Source organism: Hoplias malabaricus, chromosome 1 (assembly GCF_029633855.1).
Source record: "Hoplias malabaricus isolate fHopMal1 chromosome 1, fHopMal1.hap1, whole genome shotgun sequence".
NCBI classification, from domain to species: Eukaryota; Metazoa; Chordata; class Actinopteri; order Characiformes; family Erythrinidae; genus Hoplias; species Hoplias malabaricus.
Window position 1 is genome coordinate 87048418 of NC_089800.1, and position 26643 is coordinate 87075060.

General features: G+C 44.2%; 2 protein-coding genes across 2 annotated transcripts; one reads left to right on the forward strand and one right to left on the reverse strand.

The window, feature by feature from the left end:
* The first annotated feature begins 3282 nt into the window (after window positions 1–3282).
* Window positions 3283–4755, forward strand: gja10a (gap junction protein alpha 10 a). Its single transcript, XM_066685690.1, has one exon. It carries the CDS (start codon window positions 3283–3285, stop codon window positions 4753–4755), a length of 1473 nt encoding a protein of 490 aa, XP_066541787.1.
* Window positions 4756–12572: 7817 nt separating this feature from the next.
* On the reverse strand, window positions 12573–25456 carry bach2a (BTB and CNC homology 1, basic leucine zipper transcription factor 2a). Its single transcript, XM_066657119.1, has 4 exons — window positions 25214–25456; window positions 20196–21617; window positions 13175–13381; window positions 12573–12962 (listed from the first exon to the last, which is right to left on the reverse strand). Exons 1-4 carry the CDS (start codon window positions 25454–25456, stop codon window positions 12573–12575), a joined length of 2262 nt encoding a protein of 753 aa, XP_066513216.1.
* Window positions 25457–26643: the final 1187 nt, after the last annotated feature.

Here is a 26643-nt window from a genome sequence, read left to right on the forward strand (position 1 = left end):
GCTGTGTGACTGCGACACCTACCTGCTGCACCACCATGCTGCCCTACAGAAATACATATTAACTGTGTCTTTTATAAATTATTTGTGTTTGCCTGGTTATTTGTGATGAATAAAATTGTTCCTGGTTATAAACAAAATAAAACCTTTAAACTCCTAAAGTCTAAATGTGGCATATATCTTAGCATACACTCTGTTATCTTAACACAAACTAACTTATACACTGTAAATATCCACGGGTCATGGGAATCTCATTATCTGCAAACAGCAGCTCAGAAGCGCACGAGCTGGCATTGATCTGCATGGATCAGCGGGAAATAATCTATCATCATCGTGGGGGCAAGGGAGGAGGGCAATGCACTGGGTTTGACTCCATCAGAGTCCAAAATAACAACTTAGATACAAAATAACCACCAAAATATGAGCTTATCTATTTAAGTTTTTAGCTATATATATATTTATATTTGACTGCTATTTCAAAGTTGGCCAATAGGGTGTGATAAGACGCCACCTGCCCTTGTAGATAATAATATATATAATTATTTTTTACTTTATAAAACAAACTTTTATATGCTCATTAACTATTTATTTCTGATATGTTACAAATGAAAAATAATGTTGTAATATACAGAGAAGATATTGAGAAAAGGGAGCTTTCTTCTTTTCTCTGTTGATTTTGGAAATGTTTTCATTGGCCGTGCAGCTGCACCGGGTGATATTTCTAGTGCCCTGTGGTGACAGGTACACAGCCAATCAAAAACTGTTGCTGAGTCAATATAACCATGTAGCAACATAAATGTAGCCAATCGGCGTCCTCAAATCTGACGCATCACGGACGCTTCATCTATCACCCCAAGTAGAGTCAGTCAGAGATGGAGTAAAGACCTGATGGTTATTTGTGATTAATAAGGGGATAGGATTACAGCAACCTCCAGATTCAGTAAGATATGTAAGAGGTAAAAGAGCTCAGTCCAGTACACACACACTCACAAGCTTACTTGGTTTATATATATAGTAATAAATTATATATATATATTTAAAATTTATTGTAAAGCGTCCTTGGGTGTCTAGAAAGGTGCTATATAAGTGTAACAATAGCTAGCTAGCTAGCTAGATAGATAGATAGATAGATAGATAGCTAGCTAGCTAGCACTGGGCTGGCTTCCAACATGTAGTGTAAAGACGTCCCAGAAGTGAAGAAGCTGCTTCTGCAAAGCGTGGCCAAACATCCAAGTAATCCCATTCATTTCAGAGGAAAACGTCCTGCCATGTAGTGCAGAATAAAGAAGCCCTCACAGCTTATTTTGCTCTCAATCAAAGCAATTAGATCCAGTGAACAGCTGTAGAACACAGGCAGATAGTTCTCTACAGATCACTAGGTACGGTATGAACCCGTTATGTAACGCAGCGTCCCCGATGTGACTTCTGGCATTTGCTATTCAAGCTTCTGCAAGGGAAAATCAAATCAATCCACCATTGACTCTGTCAGAGGGTGATGGAAAGCTAATTAAAAGCCCGAGGCATGGCTGGTCATTTTATGAGCAAGTAGTGTGAGCAGAGGCCCAACGCGGGACACATCAGGATAACACGCTTCACGTGCATGTGCTGATCTGATGGGGGCCTTTTCCTGCCCTTCTGCCCTTTAAACACATCAAAACTTGGAATCTGTTTGTATATACAAAACTATTGCAGATACTTGGATGCGACCGGAGGACGTCCTCGCAAGCTTTTGCTTCAAAAACCCCGTCACATTACACAAATCTTTATGGCATTGATGGATTGGGTTTAGATGGCCTGATGCAATCTGGTGCAAAGTCTTTCATTTGACATTGACAGGCCACAAATGTAAACAAGATGGTAAGGCCCCCGCACAAACAAGGAAAGCAAGGAGGGAAAGTGATGAAATAAAGGCAGATCATGGCTCTGGGCCCTGTGCATTTTACCTCAACTTATGGCTGGGAGTGAGAGATCATTGTTTTGGAAGGGAGAGGAGAGATATCCCTATCTGACAGAAAGACTGAGAATGCACAATTGAGTTAGGTATGAAATCGGACATGACTCATTGACCAGCTAGTCTGGCTTTATAGATTTTACATTAATCAAATATGATGAGTATGTGCACTTACATAAGTTTGATACTATGTTTTTATGTTCTAAATTTAAAGCATAACCATGTTAGAGACAAGACCCCAGTTTCACAGCTATAGGTAAAACACTACACATGATTTCATGGTTCTGTAATGATGGTGAAAGGGGCACTCGGTCGGTTGGCATCCCAGCCTGACTTCATATGGATGTGTGTGGTGGTGGTGGTGGTGGTGATAGTTGTGGTGGCAGTGGGGGTGGTTAGTTGTTCTATTCAGCAACTGCTTGATAAGATGCGCCATGGGGCATTGTCCAGGCAGTTTCTGATCAATTCCCACATCCTGTGAACTCTACATGCAACAACTGTGGGGAACATTCACTGTAGCCAACATTATGAGCAGAGAGAAGCTGTGTTTTATACCGGGATATTTACCACGAATCCATGGCTGTAAAATGAAGAAATGAATTTACTCTTTGCGGAAAACATGCACATCTTTCTTCAAAGGAAAGCAAAGAGCATTTCCCGCTGATATGTAAGTTGTAATGCTGTTTGTTTTGATGTAGAGTATTGAATTCATTATGTTTTCAGCTTCCTGGGGATGCTACATGAAAGGAAGGATTATCCAGTAGGAAGGTTCCTGAATCGAGAATGGGTTTGACTTTGGGCTTAAGTCAGATGGTTGTATAAAAAAATCCTGCTTTGTGATAGGCATCCTCGGTACCTAATTTTGCTGTAGAGGAGTTGGTTCTGCATCATAAAATCTTCAGAACATGAATAGTGAAGGAAGATATTCGTAATATTTTTGGGAAGAACTTGCCAACATTTGTCAGCAGATTTGGTGCAGTCCAAAACCGGGGCAACATATCTTAAGGCCATTGTCGTACCTTTGAACACACTCTTAAACATACAGTCATGGCCTTAAGCTCCAACTGTCCATTAAGTAAGATTTTCCGAAGAGAAACGGGGACGTATTTGGACCATTTTGTTTTCTAGCTAAAGGTACACTAAGGTTAACCGGCCGGCTGACTTGAAGGGTACCTCCCCAGTGACGGTTTAGTACATTTTTTTTAACTGAGAATAAATGTGTACTATTTTTTAAAGGTAGAGAACAATAGTAGCCTGCTTACTCATGATAAACCATCAACACCTCTTGACACTGTACTTTGTTTCAACATAGCACGGACATGTGGCAGTGAAAAATGGGCGACTGGAACCTGCTGGGCAGCATTCTGGAGGAGGTCCACATTCACTCCACCATCGTGGGTAAGATTTGGCTGACCATCCTCTTCATCTTCCGGATGCTGGTCCTTGGTGTGGCAGCTGAGGATGTATGGGTGGACGAGCAGGACCAGTTTGTTTGCAATACAGAGCAGCCAGGCTGCAAGACCGTCTGCTACGACAAGGCATTCCCAATATCCCTCATCCGCTTCTGGGTGCTACAGATCATCTTCGTGTCTTCTCCTTCGCTGGTCTACATGGGGCATGCCCTATACCGACTGAGGGCTCTTGAGAAGGAGAGACACCAGAGGAAAATACAGCTGAAGGCGGAGCTGGGGGAGACAGAGCCTTTGATGGAGGAGCATAAGCGGCTGGAGAGAGAACTTAGGAAGCTAGAGGAGCAAAAGAAAATGAAGAAGGCTCCTCTGAGGGGCTCCTTACTTCGTACATATATCATTCATATCCTTACCAGATCAGTGCTGGAGGTGGGCTTCATAGTGGGGCAGTATATCTTATACGGCATTGGACTGGATCCTTTGTACAGGTGTGAGAGGGTGCCTTGCCCAAACAGCGTGGACTGTTATGTCTCTAGACCCACTGAAAAGACCATCTTCATGGTCTTCATGATTGTCATTGCAGGGGTCTCTCTATTCCTCAACCTCTTGGAGATATCCCACTTGGGGGTGAGGAAAATCAAGCAGACCTTATCTGGCCTGCACTACACAGAGGAGGATAGTATTTGTAAACCAAAACCAGCATCCACCGTGCAGTCACTGTGCGTGGTTGCAGATTCTTCACCTCACAAATTGTCACAGTTGAAAACTTACATTCCAGCAGGGCACACAGACCCTCCCCCACTGAACATACCCAACACGTGTCTGAATCGCTGTGCTGATGGACAAAGGCACAACAGCTTAGCTGACACCACCCTTCCTGTGTCTTGCATAACCCAGCAGCCCAGGCAATCGCGTATACTCAGTCAAGGGATGATCCACGATCTGCGCTTCCGGCTGCCGATGGAGCCGCACGTTCCTGAGGAGGATGACAACGAGCAACGTCCCGAAAGCAGCAGTGGTTCATGTGAGGACAGCAGACCTTCCATCTCATGTCAACAAAGTCACGAGGGTCTTCTCACTCAAAGGCCCAGCCATGTGGAGATACCACCCTGTTTGCGGAATGCCTTGCACAGGCCCAGCCATGTGCCGGACTCAGTGGACGATGGCCTGGACTCTACAGACAGTGAGTTACACTACCCCAACCCCAGAAAGGCCAGTTTCATGGCCCGAATGCCCTCGGACAGCTTTTCGGGAAGCCCGTCTTGCACCCCAACGAGAAGCTCAGAGTCTGAGCTTGGCTCCCTCAATGACCTCCCTATGAACCCTCCACCAGGGGGACGCAGGATGTCAATGGCAAGTAGAGCCAAAAGACACATGTCTACTGATCTGCTCATTTAGAAACTTGTGTCCTCAGCTGTTGTATTTCAATTCTCTGAGAGTAGCAACTGTTAGACTAGAGCAGACTAGAACAGGGTGGAAACATTTTCCACTGACTGACCTTTTGTAAGGGTTATCATGATTTATTGACACTGTTATGCATGATATTATGGAGGCCTGCTTCCCATATTGTAAATGCCAAGTTGTAACTTTGCACCCAAACTAGAAAGACAAGAGCAAGCTGAGATAATTCGTAGACTTACTGCCTCAGACTTAATTAGTGTAAACTTACACTAGCTGTGCAGTATAAACCTCTTTGGTCTTCTGTTTCATTTGGGTCTTTATTTTTCTTTTGTGTTTCAGAGTGTGTTCTTGGATATCTCTTCCATCATGAAGAAGTGAAAGCAAGGACGAGAGGAGAAGACTTCAGGAATGTAACATGCCAGGCATGAGCAGAACTAAACGGAGAGTTATCAACAACGTTTAGCAAAACTCTCCACTGCGTGGCTGGGAAAGCAGTGGAGTCCTAACTGAGGGGAATTCCCTGCAAGGATGAGGTATATGAAGTGCTGTTGTATACTGTTTCTTTTTTATATGGTAAGCACCTTAAAATACCTGTAAAATCACAAAGTGAACAACTTTCGCCATTGCCGACTGCTACAGACGGAAGAAAACTGCACATCAGGACAGCCTCAGACCAGAGAATGTTGGGGTGGAGCAATAGAGGCTCTTAGCTGACATCCATTAAATGTGATGCACTGTACTTCTCGTGCCATTATGAACACAATAAATTTTCTTCTGGTTTCCACATTGGTTTAGTTTGTCATTGTTACCTGGATTTGGGTCTAAAAGGCAAGTGATATGACATCAAAATACTTTCTTGATGCTCAGTATATATTGCAGTATGTTATATTATGAAAAACTAGTGAAAAGTAAATAATTATCATAAGACGACACACTAATAAGCTGACATCCAATCATCTGCTTGTTGCTATGCAAAGGGACAAAGCCTTTTCTAAATGCCTGGACACTGAGAGTGCTGCAAATACTCTTGCAATTATTTAACCTGAAAACAGGAAACCTGTAGTGACCTAAAAATGAAATGACAAATTATTACATTTTTTATCTTTAAAAATGTACAACTGCAATTAGCAATTAGCCTGTATGCTACTAAAGCTGTTTTTGTCTGAAAATGCTGTAGCCTGAATTTTAAACAAAGTTTCTCATGTGATTACATTTTTTGTAATTTTCATGTCCATGCACTAACTACACATTCTTATTCAGTGTTTACTTATGACTCTCACTCTTTGGGAGCTTTTCTAATGCACATTTAAAATGAAGAATTCACTCTAATAAGAAACAACAGAACTTAAGGTTCTAGTTTTAGTTTGTTTTTGACAGATTGATAAATAACTGGAACCACTGCAACCGTGTTCAGCTACACTCTTAAGAAGTGCTGCAAAGGGTTCCATAGAACAACTACCGTATTAACAAAAGTGGTTCTTCATGGAACCAAAAAATGTTATTTTATGACATCACTCAAAGACCATTTGGTAGCACCTTTATTATTAACAGTGATTGCATTTATTTGTCACTAATATAGCATTATGTCACTCAGTCCGGTTTGGCTACCTTGTTTACTAGGCTAGTTCACATTTTGATTCGTCATTCCAGGGTAGGAGAGGAGCAGTAGGAAGGGAGGGGGAGGACAGGAGCAGTAGCAAATGTTTCTGAAAGCACCCCACAGTGTATTGATGCAAAGAACAACAGTATCATCTATTGGAGCTTTCCTTAAAGGTGAGTAAATCTGAGGGAAATACTGTTCCTTGAATGAGTTACACGCCATTTCCACAAGGTGTAGCAATCAATTTTATCAGCACCTGGAAGAATAATATACTTACTAAGTTTGGCTTTGATTTCAGCTGCAAATAAAGATGATTCCTCAGTGGGATTAATTCCTCATATCTTAGCTCTGTTTTGTTTTGTATATACACTTCTTGTAAAAATATAATGTACGTGGTGCCAAAAACTAAAAAGATCAAATATCATAGAAGTAAAGAAGAAGGAAGTTTAATATAAATTTTATAAAATTACATTCTATGTTGTTAATAAGTTACTTTAAAAGTAGACTTCAAAAATTTAATAAAATATATATGTTTCGTGCTAAATCTGGGAACCACTGGTCCAAAAAATCTCTAAAAACGAGTTATTTTCAAAGGAATACTTTGTATTTAAGCAATTGTTTTAAAACATATTAGACATACTATGTTTGGTGCAAAAGTTGCATATTTTATGTATTTTATTTTTTATCAAATATTACATAAATAAATAGAAACCGCCCTCAATTTTGCAAAAATTCTACTTGTTTTCTCTTGGAAAAACAAACAATTTGAACTATTTTCAAACATGCACATGAATATACATTATAAAATTAGGGTGGGATTAGGTTAATTTTATGGTGGACCAAATTAAGCATAGTATGGATTGTGCTAAATCTAAATACATAGCAGCACTGTTTTAAACATATACATTTTCTTCATTGTAGAAGAACCAAATAACACCCATATTATTTTATGAAATGTCTATTATGATGTGATTTATGATAATGTTATATTGATATGCTGCCCTCCTCTGAATGCCTTTCATAATCAAACAAATCATTCTGAATGAAAAACAACATTGTATTTGGCAAACACATTGTTTACTATACCATTTTATTATATTCCAAAAAAAAAAAAAAAATCTTCAAAGCATTTAATCAACAACTTAAAAAGAAAAAAAAACACAATCTGAGAACCCAAACACTGAGGTCACAACTTTGAACATTCAGTTAATAACCAAGAGCACAGATCTGACTACATTTGGAAGAACCCACACAAAATAGCTATAAATAACTACATATTTACACGCTTTTACAAAAAGAAGGTGAAAAAGAAACTGCAAAATGTGCTGAAACGCTGTAAACCACACAGGTCTGGACCGTATGCGAGAGGTATTTAGATTTGTTTGTGTCGAGGCTGTGCTCTTCTCTACTGTATGTAAACTCATGAAGAACATCACCCTTACAAGAGCCCATTTCACATCTTTACCTTGGCACAAGAGTTTTCTAAGGCAAATCTGAGAAAATACAACAGTCTGCTGAAAAAAAAACCAAAAAGAACAATTACATTTAAACTTGTCAACATTCAATGGAAAATCAAAAGCATTCAATCATTGCTTTTAGAAACTGAATACACCGCTGTGCAGTGAGCTTTATACAGTCCAGCGAATATAAATTATAAATCCAAATAATTTGACACAAAACACTCAAAATACATTAATTTAACAACAGACAGATATTTGGGAGTTTAACAAAGCCTTTAGCTGCTTTACTGCTGTTCAGATGTTTGAAATCACTGCTCATATTAATAATAGTTATTATTAAGTGTAGAGTGCAAATATAATAAATTAGGGTTTAAAATTAACACCGAGGGCTTAATCACAAACCAAAACATTTTGGATACAGTCAAGTTGTGACACATATTTAATAAAAAAATAAAGTGTAATTACCTATTTAGAAGTGGTTACATTTTTATGTTGCCATCTTTTCTCCTATTTTCTCGTTACTGAAAACCAATCACTATTAATTAAACAATTACTATGAACAGACATTCGCTCAGTGATATTTGTTCCATTACCAACTTTGGGAGTTATATAATGCTCTCTGAAAACAAGTCATTCTGGATATTAATTTAATAATAAACCATATCAATCCTCTGTGCTTTACAGCTTCCTCAGTTATTATGGAGCCTGCTGCATTCATTAATGAACATTACTTAGTTTTACAGCTTTCTCCAAAGCATCTGATTCTTAACACATTGTAAACATTTTATAATCAGCAACAAAAGCAGGTTTAAAATGTTACTGAAAGCAGTAATTCCAGACTTTTGAGGCCCAGTGTAAGTTTTTTACCTCAGATTTCTCCAAAAACTACAACTTGCCAATGTGGTATTTTTGGGGCTGAAGTTACATTCTGCTTTATTTTACAGGATGGAGCAGGGACATGTTAAAAGATTAATGTTTACAAACATCACAGCAGACTGAAGGCAGATTTTCAATATAATATACAGTGCGTAATTTCACACAGCACAGTATCGGACATACTTTAAGATTTTGATTTTTATTCACGAGAGAAACAGAATCCAACAGGAAGAGTTTATAAAGTCAGTATCCTACATTTTCTTAGACTTATTTTATAGTCCACTTATGTCATTTATGAGTGTGATTTTCACCAGAAACAGCCCATGACCTGACCATTCAAGGGTCTTGCCACTGGGAAAAAAAACTAAACAAAAAAAAATTTCCCATGTTGCACTTTGCAGCCTCTTTGCAGCAGTCCTCATCACACTGGTGTGAATGGGCAGAACTAACTTTACTCTTCGCTTAATATTTGGTTTCACACCAATCAGCCACATGATTAAAACCACCTACAGATAAAGTGAATAACATTATATCATTAAAATGGCACCTGTGGGGTGTGATATATCAGGAAGTCACTTCTAGAAGTTGATGATGGAAGCAGGAGAAATGGGTGAGCTTTAGGATCCCAGTCACTTTGACAAGAGGCAAGTTGTGATGGTCAGAGCTTCTCCAAAACTCACATCCTGTGGAGAATTCCCAGTGTGGAGTACTTCACAAGGTGGTCCAAGTTATGACAACTGGTAACTGGGGACAGGGCTCACTGGTGTGCGAGGGAGTGGAGGCTGATTCAATCCCAGAGAGGAGCTACGGTACCATACTGAAAGAGTTAATGCTGCTGATAGAAAGGGGTCAAAATGCATCACAGTTGAGGTGTAAGGGCCAGGTGCCCATACTGACACATACTGGGCACTCACGGTGTCGCTGGTTCACCAGTCGTCCTCCCCCGGACCACTTTTTGTAGGCACTAACCGCAGCACACAAAAACTCCACACCACAGACCTGCTGCTTTGAAGATGATCTGACCATCAGCATTTGACTCTTGTCAAAGAAACATACATAAGATAACATACAAACAGTGGGTTTCTTTATGGAGGTGAGAGCTGCCGAAATCCACAGTATCAGCACTGTTTCAGTGGAGATTCCTTTGTGTTGTGCTTTTTCTTTTTCCTCTTTTAATAGCAGCACTAGATCATCACAACCAGGTCTGAGAGATTAAAGGGGTGGGATGTAGGGAGTCAATTAAAATGCACGTAATGTGGTGCTTTCTCCTCGTACCTTGATCAAGAGAAACAAAAACTGACTGAAAACTCAGAGGGGCTCCAACCAGAGCAGAAGACAAGAAGAAGTGAGATAGAAGCGATCAAAAGCCAGAGTTTCGACTCTGCTTCTGTCACCCTAAAGGTAATTGTTTCGAGGGGTGTCCCACAGTGGAACTGTGCATGTTTCGAATCATGTATGAAAACCTTACTCCTCATTATTCTCTCCTTTTCTTCTGCCTCTCTTTCTCATTCCTTTTGCCTTTGTCTCACACACCAGGAATGCTTTTTGGGGCTGGGGGGAGTGTACGACTCCTGAAAATCTCGTTTGAACTTTACATCAACAAAAAAACAAAAACTAATAAGATCAGAAAACATTCATAGAGATTCCTGAGATAGATCTGAGAGCTGTTACTACACACAGAGAAGGGGGAAAGTGTAAATTAAATGTGTTGACGTCTTTGAAGTGAAATCTTCTTAAACCCAATGGATATTTCTAAAGTTTCTGAGACTGTACACTGTAAATCTAGGCTTCATTTACTCGATCTAAGTAAATAACTTTTAGCTGATCATCGATCACATTTTTGGACACACAAATTAAAACATGCTGCTAGTTTAGTGAGACACAGATGAATAATTCATTAATTTTCTCTAATCATTTCATCCTAAACAGGGTCACCGTGGGTCAAGAGCCAACCTGGGGTCATTGGGGACAAGGGAGAAACACACTGGACAGGACACCAGTCCATCTCAGGGCACCACACACTCACCCAGTCACTCACATACACACATGTGGATACTTTTGAACAGTCAATCAACCTACCAAGGTGTTATGCACTGTGGGAGGAAACAGGAGCGTCTGGAGGAAACCCATACAGACACAGGGAGAACACCTCGCAGTCCTCACAGCCCCCCCGTGGAGCCGTGTGAGAGCAACACGAATGTTCAGCACTAGTGTACCACAAATGTAAAGCTTTAAAAATAAACTAAATCTTCTAACATTTACATCACCTACAAATAATAAATAATAAATATATCCAGTGGGCGGCACGGTGGCGCAGCAGGTAGTGTCTCTGTCACAGCTCCAAGGACCTGGAGGTTGTGGGTTTGAGTCCCGCTCCGGGTGACTGACTGTGAGGAGTGTGGTGTGTTCTCCCTGTGTCTGCGTGGGTTTCCTCCGGGTGACTGTCTGCGAGGAGTGTGGTGTGTTCTCCCTGTGTCTGCGTGGGTTTCCTCCGGGTGACTGTCTGCAAGGAGTGTGGTGTGTTCTCCCTGTGTCTGCGTGGGTTTCCTCCGGGTGACTGTCTGCGAGGAGTGTGTTGTGTTCTCCCTGTGTCTGCGTGGGTTTCCTCCGGGTGACTGTCTGCGAGGAGTGTGTTGTGTTCTCCCTGTGTCTGCGTGGGTTTCCTCCGGGTGACTGTCTGCGAGGAGTGTGGTGTGTTCTCCCTGTGTCTGCGTGGGTTTCCTCCGGGTGACTGTCTGCGAGGAGTGTGGTGTGTTCTCCCTGTGTCTGCGTGGGTTTCCTCCGGGTGACTGTCTGCGAGGAGTGTGTTGTGTTTTCCCTGTGTCTGCGTGGGTTTCCTCCGGGTGACTGTCTGCGAGGAGTGTGGTGTGTTCTCCCTGTGTCTGCGTGGGTTTCCTCCGGGTGACTGTCTGCGAGGAGTGTGGTGTGTTCTCCCTGTGTCTGCGTGGGTTTCCTCCGGGTGACTGTCTGCGAGGAGTGTGTTGTGTTCTCCCTGTGTCTGCGTGGGTTTCCTCCGGGTGACTGTCTGCGAGGAGTGTGGTGTGTTCTCCCTGTGTCTGCGTGGGTTTCCTCCGGGTGACTGTCTGCGAGGAGTGTGGTGTGTTCTCCCTGTGTCTGCGTGGGTTTCCTCCGGGTGACTGTCTGTGAGGAGTGTGTTGTGTTTTCCCTGTGTCTGCGTGGGTTTCCTCCGGGTGACTGTCTGCGAGGAGTGTGGTGTGTTCTCCCTGTGTCTGCGTGTGTTTCCTCCGGGTGACTGTCTGCGAGGAGTGTGTTGTGTTCTCCCTGTGTCTGCGTGGGTTTCCTCCGGGTGACTGTCTGCGAGGAGTGTGGTGTGTTCTCCCTGTGTCTGCGTGGGTTTCCTCCGGGTGACTGTCTGCGAGGAGTGTGGTGTGTTCTCCCTGTGTCTGCATGGGTTTCTCCGGGTGCTCCGGTTTCCTCCCACGCTCCAAAAACACATGTTGGTAGGTGGATTGGAGACTCAAAGGTGTCCGTAGGTGGGAGTGTGTGAGTGAATGTGAGAGTGTGTGTGTGTTCCTTCCTTTTGCCCAGTGATTCCAGGTAGGCTCTGGACCCAGTGCGACCCTGAAATGGATAAGGGTTACAGATAATGAATGAATGAATGAATGAATGAAAAATATATCCAGTAGCGTTGAGAAGATTTCACTACCAGAGAGACCACATTTACAGTTTTGAGATTGCTCACATTAAATAAAATAAAATTTCTTAAAAATCACCACCACAGCACATTGGACAACTACAGAACGGCGGAAAGTGCACTCCCTAAAGCTGTAAAAACATTCAAACATTAGCTAAACACATATGATTTCTAAATAATAATAAGAAGAAAACAAAACTGTTTTTCACAGGTTATCTAGCTGTTATTCGTCGGTTGTACACTTGCTGGTCATTTCCTGGCAGAAAGCCATGGTGACCGTGGGGCTGCTGATGTGGAGAGAGGTTTTAATATGTCCAGATGATTCCAGCTGTGACCTCGGGGGTGAGGCCTGGTATCTGTGGTGCTCTGTGGCGCTGGGGGACGGCAGGGTCAGGTCTAAACTGCTGGGGCTGGACGACACTGTGAGGTCTATATGGATCGGGCTGGAGGAGCCTCGATCTGGACGCTGGTCAAACTCAGAAAAGTTGTGCTCTGGACTCAGCTTCTCCTCTCTACACACCTCCTGGGACAAGAAAGAGAAGTTCTCCCACAGTTCCCCCATACACACCTTCAGCTGGTTCCTCTCCGTCAGCAGCTTCTGCTTCTCACACACCTGAACACACACACACACACACACAGGTTTTATGGTTTACCAAGGTAAAGGGCTCACACTGAAAGATTTGTGCTGGGTCTCATCCACTCGTACTAGTGCAATGCACACTAACACACGTCAGTGTCACTGCAGCACTGAGGATGATCCTCCACCCAAATCACACCTGCTCTGTGGGTGTCCGGAGCATTCTCAGCGATCAGGGAGTCACTCACCAATTTGTGGATCTCAGTCTCCAGGTTTTTGATGCAGTCCAGTTTCCTCTTGCGACAGCGCTGTGCTGCGATGCGGTTCTTACTCTTCCGTCTCAGGTCGTGAACAAACTCCATCTGTTCTGACGTCAGTCTGTGCATCTTTACCAGCAGCTGGAATTCATTCCGTGGCAGATCCGTGATCTGATCGACTGGAAACGGCAGCTTCACCTGGAAGAGGACAACTCCGTCTGAGGACATGCTTCACAGGAGATTATACAGACTGGACAAAAATGACCAGGTAAAACCACTATCAATATAGAAATGTTAAATAAAAGAAAAATAAAAAGGGCGGCACGGTGGTGCAGCAGGTAGTGTCTCAGTCACACAGCTCCAGGGACCTGGAGGTTGTGGGTTCGATTCCCGCTCCGGGTGACTGTCTGTGAGGAGTGTGGTGTGTTCTCCCTGTGTCTGCGTGGGTTTCCTCCGGGTGACTGTCTGTGAGGAGTGTAGTGTGTTCTCCCTGTGTCTGCGTGGGTTTCCTCCGGGTGACTGTCTGTGAGGAGTGTGGTGTGTTCTCTCTGTGTCTGCGTGGGTTTCCTCCGGGTGACTGTCTGTGAGGAGTGTGGTGTGTTCTCCCTGTGTCTGCGTGGGTTTCGTCCGGGTGACTGTCTGTGAGGAGTGTGGTGTGTTCTCCCTGTGTCTGCGTGGGTTTCCTCCGGGTGACTGTCTGTGAGGAGTTTGGTGTGTTCTCCCTGTGTCTGCGTGGGTTTCCTCCGGGTGCGCCAGTTTCCTCCCACAGTCAAAAAAACACATGTTGGTAGGTGGACTGGTGACTCAAATGTGTCCGTAGGTGTGTGTGTGTGAGTACATGTGTGAGTGTGTGTTGCCCTGTGAAGGACTGGTGCCCCCTCCAGGGTGTATTCCCGCCTTGCGCCCAATGATTCCAGGTAGGCTCTGGACCCACCGCCACCCTGAACTGGATAAGGGTTACAGATAATGAATGAATGAATGAAGAATAAATATTTTAACACCTTTATGAAAACAGTTTTAGAGGTACATTATATATATATGTAAATTGTACACAAATTCCCAAATTCCTCATTCATCATCTATAACTGCTTCATCTCGAGTCAGCGAGGGTGCAGAGTCCATAGTAAAATCAGGAACACACCCTGGGCACCTGTTCATTGCAGGGCAGCGTTACTATTCCATTAATATTAAAGACTTAATGTTTATTCTTCACATTAACTATTCAGTAACCCTTTTAATAAGCTGTAAAACCTGCACAAATATTCTGTAGTTATTAGAATTTAATTGAAGTGTGGACATACACAGAGGCCCTTGGAATTTAAAGATGATTTTTCCCTTCAAGACAACATTCGTTAATTAACTTCTTTAAAACATCTCCTACTAATCTAAATGTAACTACATCCCATTTTTATCAAAACTGGCCACTAGATGACGCTGTAGTATTATTTTTCCCCTCTTTATGCCTCTTCAGTGGCTGGGTCTTGATAATGGAGGACATTTGATTTCTACTTTTCCCCAATTCAGTTCCTCTTTATTTAAAGTTCAGCTCACATTGAGATTCAAACTCAAACCAGAACCAACTCCAAGAACTTATACCACCCTTACAAACATAAACTAATTTAAAAGTAATGTAATAATTAAGCAATGTGTTGACAATGTAATGGAAGGGAATATCAACAATGATCTAATACTAATGTGGTTTTCTGTCCTTCTCACGTAGCCTTAGCCGCAATGTTCATTCATCTTCTGTAAGCACTTTAATCTGATCAGGGTCACAGTTGGGTCAGGAGCCTCCACTGAGTCATTCTGCGTAAGAGATATAGCGAGGAAGCGTAGCATATCAGACTCAGAACGAGACTTTGACTTTTTACCCGATTTTTTTTTACCCGTTTACAGACACTGGGGCTTCGTAAACACATTAAACAGGTTCCCTGAAGCACATGGTGAGGAAACAGCCTCCGAATTTTATAAAAAGTGATTCTGGATTAAAATCATGAATGTCATCTTTAATATACAGAACCTTACACAATGATTTTTCCTCTCAAGCCCAGATTTAAAGCCCTTACTGAATGAGAACGTAAGCGTAGAGGAGAGTTCTGTCTTATTCCGTCTGTCTCTCTCTCTCTCGACCTTGCACCAGCTCTGGTTCCGTGTGAGACGGAGCTCTATATTTAGCTGCTCCGCCACACAGAGCCCTGTAATAAGGCTACGACGACAGATTGAGGTTTCCAGTGGCACCATTTATGTCCCCCACCCCAATTCAGCTCTGTGTGAACAGCAGTGGGGTCATTTCTCTGAGTGGGGGTCCAGCTAGAAAGTAGGGCTCATCTGTTACACACACACACACACAGAGACACATCTGTTACACAGTGAGGTGAAGCGACCCACATTGAGAGCCCTGAGCCCGCCAGCGTCTGGCCCACTTCTGTGTCTGGGGACCTGCAGCTGCCAGATACACACACACACACACACACACACCTCAAGAAGGAAGAGCAATTCAGAGCCTGACAGACAGTGAGAAGACAGAGACCCACACAATAAGATGAATTATATTGCTGCATGCAAGTGAGAACAGCACAATGAGCCTAATGCAATTCCACTGACAATACACACACACACACACACTGACATACTTAGGTCACCCATGCCCAAGACTAAGCATCAGAAGAGGTGTATAAAACCCCCCAAGCACTGGTCTGTGGAGCATTCTCTGGAGTGAGGGAGCTCCAGGAGCGATGGATGTACAGCCTCATCCTCAAGGGTTTTGACTTCAAACATATTCTGTGACCAGCAGAGATCATTCAATATACTTCACATCAAAAATCCTACAACTACAAACAGCGCACAGGTCTGAGGACATTCAACTCAGGAGTAACCTCTAAACAACAGAAAACTAATAAATACAATAAATACATACTGACGTTTGACAAAAATGAGAAATAACTTTTTATTTTCAGAAAAGCATGCGTGAGTAAGTTTGAAGAACATAGGTTTGCCTCCGGGTGACTGTCTGTGAGGAGTGTGGTGTGTTCTCCCTGTGTCTGCGTGGGTTTCCTCCGGGTGACTGTCTGTGAGGAGTGTGGTGTGTTCTCCCTCTGTCCGCATGGGTTTCCTCCGGGTGACTGTCTGTGAGGAGTGTGGTGTGTTCTCCCTCTGTCCGCGTGGGTTTCCTCCGGGTGACTGTCTGTGAAGAGTGTGGTGTGTTCTCTCTGTGCCTGCGTGGGTTTCCTCCGGGTGCTCCGGTTTCCTCCCACAGTCCAAAAACACACGTTGGTAGGTGGATTGGCGACTCAAATGTGTCCGTAGGTGTGTGTGAGTGAATGTGTGTGTCTGGCGCCCCCTCCAGGGTGTATTCCTGCCTTGTGCCCAATGATTCCAGGTAGGCTCTGGACCCACTGCGACCCTGAACTGGATAAGGGTTACAGACAATGAATGAATGAATGAATGATATTAACATTGACAAAGCCAAGAGGTTTAAGTTTGATGGTGATTTCATGTTTCTTGTTTGTTCTTGGAAGATTTTCAGTGGATTTTTTACTGTTCATATCGATATCGGAATTATATCATATCGACAGAGATTAAGAAATATATATCGTGATATACATTTTTACCATATCGCACAGCCCTAATCTAGATTCTTCCTCATTACCTCCAGCCATTGGGGAGGACTCTGGATCTTCTGTCACCAGCACACTTCATTTAATTTATCAGAGAATTAATTAGACTAAGTACCCCCCCTTCTACACAACTCCTTTGGGAATGAAAGCACTAATGAAATTAATAAATGAATTAAAATGTTATTTTGTACACAATACTAATGAATTTTTGTGTTTTAATATTTTCTAGAAATGGATGTTTATTGCCTATAATAGCTTTTTGAATATAATTTTCTCAGAACTGTATTTCTTGCAATTAGGGCTTTCCAAACGATAAATTTAGAGTTGTGATTACAGAGCCAATCACAGACATGTGCTCGAGTGAAGAGAGAGAGAGAGAGAGAGAGAGAGAGAGAGAGAGAGAGAGAGAGAGAGAGACAGACTGACTCAGTGCCCATCACCATGGCAACGCTCAGAACTACTCCAAGATCCCATGGCCTGAGTGTAATTGTGAGAGGCTACAGAAATAAACACGAGGATGTTTCATAACTGCAGTCAGTCAATGATGGAAACAAGTGAAAAGGCACTACTCTAAGTCCACAGTCTAATTATAAACACAGTGTAAACTCATGCTTTAACGCTCCTGTGGAATTATGTTGATTCTCCCAAACTGAGGGAGTAAATGCACAAGACGTGTGACCCTCAGAGTCTGTAACTAAACATTTACACTCATGTATTTACCAGATGCTAAATCCAAAGTGATATAAGACAGGTTCATTATGTGTGTGAAAATTATGATAGTGATTAAGATGACCCTAACCCTAGGGACAGTAATTGCAAATAGTGAAAGAACTGAAAATCATGAGGAGATAAAAGCTGTGGGGTTCAGAGTGTTATGTGACATGCTCCATGGCAGCGGGGTTTGGTGCGTTTGAATAAACACAATGTACATTAAGGTCCTGGCAGTGTCTGAATGTTTGGTCCAAAACCCTGCAGCGTTACACTGCTCTAATAAATCAACACTTCAAACTTTGAATTGAATGTTGCACAGTCGGTAGCAAGAAATTTTCCATCACAACTCCATTGGAACTGGTTTGCTGTTGAGGGTCTAAAGCCATTATGTAAATGGAGTAAAACAGTTTGAAAAGTGCTAGTGATGTGTTGAGGGAAGAATATAAAACCTGAGTAGAATATATTCATTCATTCGCTCATCATCTGTAACCCTTATCCAGTTCAGTGTCGCGGTGGGTCCAGAGCCTACCTGGAATCATTGTGCGCAAGGTGGAAATACACCCTGGAGGAGGCGCCAGTCCTTCACAGGGCAACACACAGTCACACATTCACTCACACCTACTCCTCACAGACAGTCACCCGGAGGAAACCCACACGGACACAGGGAGAACACACCACACTCCTCACAGACAGTCACCCGGAGGAAACCCACACAGACACAGGGAGAACACACCACACTCCTCACAGACAGTCACCCGGAGGAAACCCACGCAGACACAGGGAGAACACACCACACTCCTCACAGACAGTCACCCGGAGGAAACCCACACAGACACAGGGAGAACACACCACACTCCTCACAGACAGTCACCCGGAGGAAACCCACGCAGACACAGGGAGAACACACCACACTCCTCACAGAGAGTCACCTGGAGGAAACCCACGCGGACACAGGGAGAACACACCACACTCCTCACAGACAGTCACCCGGAGGAAACCCACGCAGACACAGAGAGAACACACCACACTCCTCACAGACAGTCACCCGGAGGAAACCCACGCAGACACAGGGAGAACACACCACACTCCTCACAGAGAGTCACCTGGAGGAAACCCACGCGGACACAGGGAGAACACACCACACTCCTCACAGACAGTCACCCGGAGGAAACCCACGCAGACACAGAGAGAACACACCACACTCCTCACAGACAGTCACCCGGAGGAAACCCACGCAGACACAGGGAGAACACACCACACTCCTCACAGAGAGTCACCTGGAGGAAACCCACGCGGACACAGGGAGAACACACCACACTCCTCACAGACAGTCACCCGGAGGAAACCCACGCAGACACAGAGAGAACACACCACACTCCTCACAGACAGTCACCCGGAGGAAACCCACGCAGACACAGAGAGAACACACCACACTCCTCACAGACAGTCACCCGGAGGAAACCCACGCGGACACAACTTTTTCTGCCGAAGAATTCGCAGTAAGTTTCAGTGGCTCAATCAAGCAGCTTTTTCAAAGAAAGTACACATTAAATTCTGGATCTGGAGGCCACCAATCCTCATACTGTTAAACAACATTGGGCTGTCAGAAAGAATGGGGGGGGGGGGATCACCCTGCCCCTAGTCTGAGTCTGTCCAATCACAGCGCTGGACCTGCGTTTATATGAGATCGCAAATACAAGGTTTAAAAACAGCAAAACAGACAACGGGTGCGGAGAAATAAGAGCACTTACTAAAAGTGTAGAAAACGAGAACAGAGAAGGAAGAGAACTGAGTGAAAATGGCTATAAACTATAAAAATTAATGCAGGAGATTAAAGTGGAGATTGATAATTGACCATAAGGTTATTATAGCACCGTCTTGGTTCATGGCTTTGTTTTTATCCCAAGGCAATAAATATTAAAACATTGTTTGTGGGGGAGTGTTAGTGGGGTCAGTGTCCAAAGGCTTTTAGAATTTTAAAGCTGGAGTTAGTTTAGAAAATGTTAAAACAAGCCAAATGTACCAGACCCAGAGAGGCCATTTATATTGAGTACAAACAATTACACATAGGCCTTTTCCACCAACGTTTGTAAACCTAATTCCGAACCATTTCCACCAACATAAATTAGTTCCCAAAGTAAACTAGAAAGGTTTATTAAAGAGTAGGTCCTTCAGCACTAACTGTGATGGTGTTTAATTGTGACGTGTAGAGATAAAGAAGCTCCAGAAAGAGCTCAGAGCCTCAAGTAAAGTGTTATGGCGCAGCAGATCTTGATGAGCCATTAGCAGCATGCTATATTGTCCTCAGTGGTATGCGGGGAAATGTCAGGTTTGTTTTCTGTGGCTGTAGTCAGCACAAATTTTTTTGCTGCTGTTCTTACTGTTCACAAGCTCAGCAGAACGGCTCAGAACCCTGTATCATTTACACACACATATCAGAATCCGCTGCAAATAGTGCATGACGCTATTCATTTATCTCTTTGGCTCTGAATTCAGCCATAGCACCCCTGCAATGCCTCCGACTCATCACATAACCTTGGTCGAAAAGGGCTAACAGGCATGGGAGACCATTTATAGGTTTGTGTTTGTTGGATAGTCCCAAGACCACAGTTAAGGAACCCCTGCCCTACAGGTTCCAACCTCCAAAAATTAAAATCAGTGAGGACAACAGTGAGATTACCAACCTCAAGTCTGTGCGGCTCTTTGGTGCTGCATGATTCGCTGTCTACCTCTGAGAAAGAACCGGACTCGTCGCTTGAATTCGAGTCGTACAGTTTCTCGCATTTAACCTTGGGCCTTCCGTCTAGAGCGAGGCTGGAGCAGGATGAGGACAGTTCGAACTGTGGCAGACTGGATGGGGAGCTTACACTTCCGTCCTCCGCGTACGAGTAGGAAGAGCACGAGCTGGATGTCCTGGGGCAAGTCTCAGGACGGGAGGATTGAGAACACACCCTAATGGGCACAGGGCAGCTCCTTTTAGGCCTTCGCCGGGACGGCAAAGCAGGCTCTGAAGGTCCAGATGTAGGGGAGAGCGTCTGAGAGCAGGGCAATGAACTAGACCCCGTCCAGATAACTTTTGGGGCCTCAGGCTCCAGAGGTAGCTCATCTGGGTTGGAATGTGCCAGTAATCTCTCAGACGGCTGTGAGAAAATGACGCTCCTGCGATCCATCTCCTGCTCCAGATCCTGCTTATAGATTCTTTCACAGGAGAGGGACTTCAAAGCTGGGAATCTACTGGACTGCTTTGAAGAGGTAACTGCAAACCCTCCAATAAATGCCTGATTGTCCTTTTTGAAGTCACCCTGAGTTAGATGGTGGTTTTGAGCAGGGAAGCGTGCACTAGAAAACTGCTGGTTGCTTCTGAGCAAGGAAGAGTCTGCTGAAAAACTGCAGAGTGGAGGGATAAGGCTGTTTTTGACCAGGGAACGCAAGCACAGGGGTGACGTCCGGTTACCTGGCACTTCGGCAGGTGTAGAACTGAGCAGCTGGTCGCTAAAGTCAATCTCTGTGTCCATCTCCATCTGACTGCCATCACTTTGCTCTAGTTCAGAAAGCTCAAAGGTGAGTCTGTCCTCTGCTGTGCCTGGTTCTGCTTTCACTCGGGAAATATCCAGGCCCTGGGTGTGACTGCTGGTGATGGTTTCTTGGAGGGAGCTGGTGAGGCTTGAGGTACTGCTATTGGACGAGGTGCGAGTGGCACTGTGCTTAGCGTAGGCCTGCTGGTGTTTTCTGTATTTGGGAAAACAGGGGACTTCTGTGGACTCTTGCACTTGTGACCGATGCAGGTTGTTGACAGATGGTAGCCTCTCCCTGTTCAGAGAATTGCTGAGGGATGAGGGACTACATTTTTTCCCCATGGCTGAAGGGACATTCAGAGAACCTCTCAGCTCCCTTTCGTCCTCGTGGGCTGGTGCGCGAGGCGATTTTGGACGCTCCTCACCCTCGCTGCTCATCTGAGCTTTCAGGAAAAGGAAGCAGGAGTCCTCCAGGTTGTGGACACCCAGAAACTCAGCACAGCACATCACATCGTGGATGTTCTCCCGGCTCAACAGCAGCTTGGCGGTGTAGGCAAACTGCAGGAGAGGCGCAAACCCTTTCATTGTGATCTACAGAAGAGAGGGGGGAAATAAATAAATTAAAGGACACAATGACCACACCTTCCTCGCTCAAAACTACACTGCGGATTGAGAAGTAAAATCTGCAAACTTCTTCTTCTATAATGTTTTTTTATTATTATTATTCTGTCACGTGTCCCCTCCAGGGTGTGTTCCCGCCTTGCGCCCGATGATTCCAGGTAGGCTCTGGACCCCCCGCGACCCTAAATTGGATAAGCAGTTACAGATAATGGATGGATGGATTCTGTCACGTTTGCACAGCCCTGCAATACCACCACAAACATCTAGCGTTGAAGATGCAGGAGAAAGCTATATCATTATGTGATAAGGAAAAGGCAGCGTTGCTTCCGCTGAGACACATGAAGCTCTACCTCCGTTTCAATCTGCGGTCAATGCAATGTTTTAAGAGCTCCACACACTTGGAGGAGAATGCTAACGGTAGATGTGCCACTTAAGAGTTTTGCTTAAATCTGTTATTACAAATCTCAAAAGACGTTACGCAGTGAAAATACCTCGAGACAATGTACAGATTGTGTGCTCTTGTTAAAGCCACAGATGTTTGTTTAAAGCAAGAAATGTTCCTCAGCACCAAAGTTGGAAAATGAATGAGCCTGTGTCTAAAAACTGAGAAACGTGATTTAGGCAGATTTTTGGAGAAGTGTTAAGACCTTGTGTAAAAGAACATGTGCTTGCATAGCAGTTTATAAACAAACTAATATCATAAACACCAGTGCACCCACTGCGGCCCAGACGCATCTGTTCTCACAGAGGCTGCTGCTTCACGAGAAGGAAAACATTAGAGGCATTTACATACAGCATGTTGACATTGCATCAGCAGCTTGGAGCATTCATGGGGTTCTCAAACAAGGATGAATTACATACATCTGTAAGCACATCTGTTCAGCAAATCAAGTCTTGGAGCAGCTGTGAGTGAGAATGAGAGAGAGAGAGAGAGAGAGAGAGAGAGAGAGAGAGAGAGAGAGAGAAAAAGAAGGGATGGACCAGACAGGCATCCAATGTTTTCTAGTGGTTAACCAGTGAGTACTCAGACATTCATTTAAGGTGTTACACAGCTCAGTGTCAGTACGGAAATGAGAATAGCCACCAAACAATACTATCCAGCCAAAAGCTATCTTGTGGCCACTGGTTAAGTGGCTAGAGCAGGGGTATTCAACTTAAATTGCTAAAATTTTCATTCATTCATTATCTGTAACCCTTATCCAGTTCAGGGTCGCGGTGGGTCCAGAGCCTACCTGGAATCATTGGGCGCAAGGCAGGAATACACCCTGGAGGGGGCGCCAGTCCTTCACAGGGCAACACAGACACACACACACACACACACACACACGGACACTTTTTGAGTTGCCAATCCACCTACCAACGTGTGTTGTTGGACTGTGGGAGGAAACCGGAGCACCCAGAGGAAACCCACGCAGACACAGGGAGAACACACCACACACCTCACAGACAGTCACCCGGAGGAAACCCACGCAGACACAGGGAGAACACACCACACACGTCACAGACAGTCACCTGGAGTAAACCCACGCAGACACAGAGAGAACACACCACACACGTCACAGACAGTCACCTGGAGTAAACCCACGCAGACACAGAGAGAACACACCACACTCCTCACAGACAGTCACCCAGACCGGGAATCGAACCCACAACCTCCAGGCCCCTGGGGCTGTGTGACTGCGACACCTACCTGCTGCGCCACTGTGCCGCCCCTTCATTAAATTAAACCAATCAAATTGTTTGTTTATCCTGAGTGGCCAGTTCTCTGGAGAGCGAGCGGGAAGGATGTGTGTGTGAGAAGAGCATTGCACGCTCCACAATAACAAAAGCTGTTCCACAAACCAAACTGGAAAGTTTTAAAAGAGAATTATGAACAGCTGTGTTTTTACTAAATGAATTTAATGAATCTATTGCTGTGTTTACTGTCTATTCCCACCACTGTCTGATCCACTTGTACCAGTGTAACATGCATTAAAACACCACCTCTGTGTCAGTGTCATGGCTGCACCACCAAAATCACACCTCATCTGATATTTAAACACTCATTTCTTATGTTGGCATTGGTCTGTTTAGTTAGTGTGTGGAAGCTTTGTCTAAGCGTTTGATAAAAAACAAAGCTTCTGAATACTAAATCCATGAAAAACTACCAACATAGCAAAGAAATATTAGAATAACTTGGAGCCAATGCGTGTACAAATGCACAGTAGAAAAGTCTTTGTTCACAGCATCCTCTCGCTGTTGTGGACGTGTTCGGACGATGCCAGGGGCCGTGTGACTGCATCCGGAGCTTGGTCTTTCAGAAAAGGGAAAGTCATCTTGCTTAAAATAAGGCTAGGCAGTCTTCCCAGAGTCACTAATAAATGGAGGAGCTACTGGGGGGGGGCGAGTGCTGAACATCCTCTGGATCTATTTTCAGCTTGCATCAGCAGCTGCTGCAGCAGAAGCACGTCTTTATGGAAGCCCAGCACCATATGAGACTCCTTTAATGTTATAACCAGTGATCCTAATGAGGACGGCAGGCAGGCTAACACACACACACACAGAGTTCTGACTAAGGCGAGAGATGGGAGAAACACAGCCCTTTTTCAGTCATTAGAGAACACACTATTTTTTTACACGTCAGTGCTCAAAGATTAATAGAAATTAATGCAGGGGCTGGTGCTAAAGTGGGGACTTTTGACATAACTGGGGCGTTAGGCACTAATACGAATCTAAACGGCCTGGGTGCTGAAAGTGAGAGGCATCCATACCATCCCTACTCTGACAAGTGACTATGAATAAATGATGGGTCCTGCTGCTTTCATAGCACCAGCGTCTTCAGGAACTCTCTGCAACTCTGCCAAGACAAGTCACACTAAACAAATCACTGGAAACAGTGCCCCATTTCACTCTGAAGCACATCTTTTTTTCTCTCTCTCTCACTCACTCTTGCTTGGAAGTTTTATTTGTCAGTGACAAACACAGTAATTCAAATATATATATAACTAAAGAAGGCAAAAACTGATTTAAAACACAGGTGTAAGCTTGTGTTTATGAGATAGCACTGGTGTAAGGAGTCTAAACACGTCAGGGGCACAAATGTTATATGGTCAGAAGGCTGGGGATATTTGCTCATCCAAAATTTCTTCTAAAATAAAGGGCATTCGTTAAGAGGTTTTTTTTTTTCCTCTTTTTGCCGCAGCACCAGCTTCAGATCTGAAATGTTTTGGAACATTGCTGTGAAGATTTGATAGCTTTCAGTCACATAAACATCCACTTGATTAAGTATTGGTGTCAGATGATTAGTTCTGAACCACACTGCACTCCGACTCATCCCAAAGGTATTCAACAATATTCAGGGAGTGCTCCACAGCCCATAGCTTGGGGTTTTAGACACCCCTGAAGCCCATGTTTGGCACTGGACATTGTGACCTTTCAGGACGCTTGGGAACAGCCTCGTAAGCCTGTGGACAACGTCAGCTAGAGAGGTTTTAAAACAATGCTGGTGCGCTTCAGTGGTATGTTTAAAACTATAGTGTTTACACGTGAGAGGAGACGTGTTTTTCCATAGCTTCTGTAGCGCTCACCTTGGGCGGCAGGCAGATGACTGGCTCGTGTTCTGTTGGACCTCTGAGGAGGAGAGAAAAGTAGCGGCTGCTGGCCGCCAGGACGGCCCTGTGGGCTCGGACCTCGCTCCCCTCCACCAGCACGCTCACATCACACAGCACGTCCTGCTGCCGCTGCTCGTTCAGACTCAGCAGCAGGTTGGAGCAATGCACCGTTGACTCGTAGACGTACACGGGGCCCTCAGCCTTCTCGGCCATAGACATCCCGCTCTGGAGCCTGTGGGCAGACAGCAAATCAAAACACAGAACTTACATAAACACACAAAATACATGGTGCACAAGCCACATGTCCACAAGGATGTGGAGTTCATCATATACAGCATCTGCACCTTGAAAAGCCTTATATCTGAGAAAACAATAACCACTTTGTAGTTCTGCAGTTACAAACTGTAGTCCATCTGTTGCTCTGCATACTGTTAGTTCCCTTTTCCCCTTCTCCAACCACCACAGACCAGGTTTGATTTGGGTGGTGGATCATTCTCCGCGCTCCAGTGACACTGATGTTTTGTTGGTGTGTTACAGAAGTAGATGAGACACAGCAGTGCTGCTGGAGTTTTTAAACACTCTGTCCTCTCTCTCTCCACAGCATCACTGTCAGAGCAGCACTGAGAATGGTCCTCCTCCCAAATTACACCTGCACTATGGGGTCCTGACCATCGAAAAGCAGGGTGAAAATGGACAAGGAGCAATTGAAACACACACAAATTATATAGGTGCTTGTCATAAAAATATATCACTCCTCACAGACAGTCACCCGGAGGAAACCCACACAGACACAGGGAGAACACACCACACTCCTCACAGACAGTCACCCGGAGCGGGAATCAAACCCACAACCTCCAGGCCCCTGGAGCTGTGTGACTGCGACACCTACTTGCTGCGCCACTGTGCCGCCCTGTGTGTGTGTGTGTATATATATATATATATTAGTAATTCTACAAAAGGGAACAACCTTCTTAACTTTCAATGTAAATTAAGGCAAAGGGGTTTTATTCCAGTAATTTTGGAGCTTTTCTATTGGGTGATTAATTATAAAATTTATACAAAAAGACTATAAATTGACACAAATGGAGATACGTGTTTTTAATTGGACAGCCACAATATACAGAGCAAATACATGTAGACACAATGAATACTGAGACAGCACCATTAAAGTGTGTGTGGGCACTACACTAAAGGAAAGTGGGGAAAGTCCGATTATGGCGTGTTATATACATGGACTACACTGGTAATGGATATTGCTCATTGTGCAGTTCAAAGCAGAGGCTTCTTACTCATGAGGATAATATCCTGAGGTGATAAAGTCGAACAACACTCTGAACAAACATCCAACAGTGTCAAACAACTACACAAATCAAACATTTATTCCAGAAGCTCCCACAGGTCGTAGA

Excerpts from the sequence above, each read along its gene's own strand:
- bach2a (XM_066657119.1), bottom strand. The coding sequence starts at position 25,456 with ATGTCTATGGCCGAGAAGGCTGAGGGCCCCGTGTACGTCTACGAGTCA. Across the intron at positions 21,618-25,213 it reads TCATCTGCCTGCCGCCCAAG|ATCACAATGAAAGGGTTTGC; the intron begins GTGAGCGCTACA and ends TCTCTTCTGTAG. Across the intron at positions 12,963-13,174 it reads AGACTGAGATCCACAAATTG|GTGTGTGAGAAGCAGAAGCT; the intron begins GTGAGTGACTCC and ends GTGTGTGTTCAG.
- gja10a (XM_066685690.1), top strand. The coding sequence starts at position 3,283 with ATGGGCGACTGGAACCTGCTGGGCAGCATTCTGGAGGAGGTCCACATT.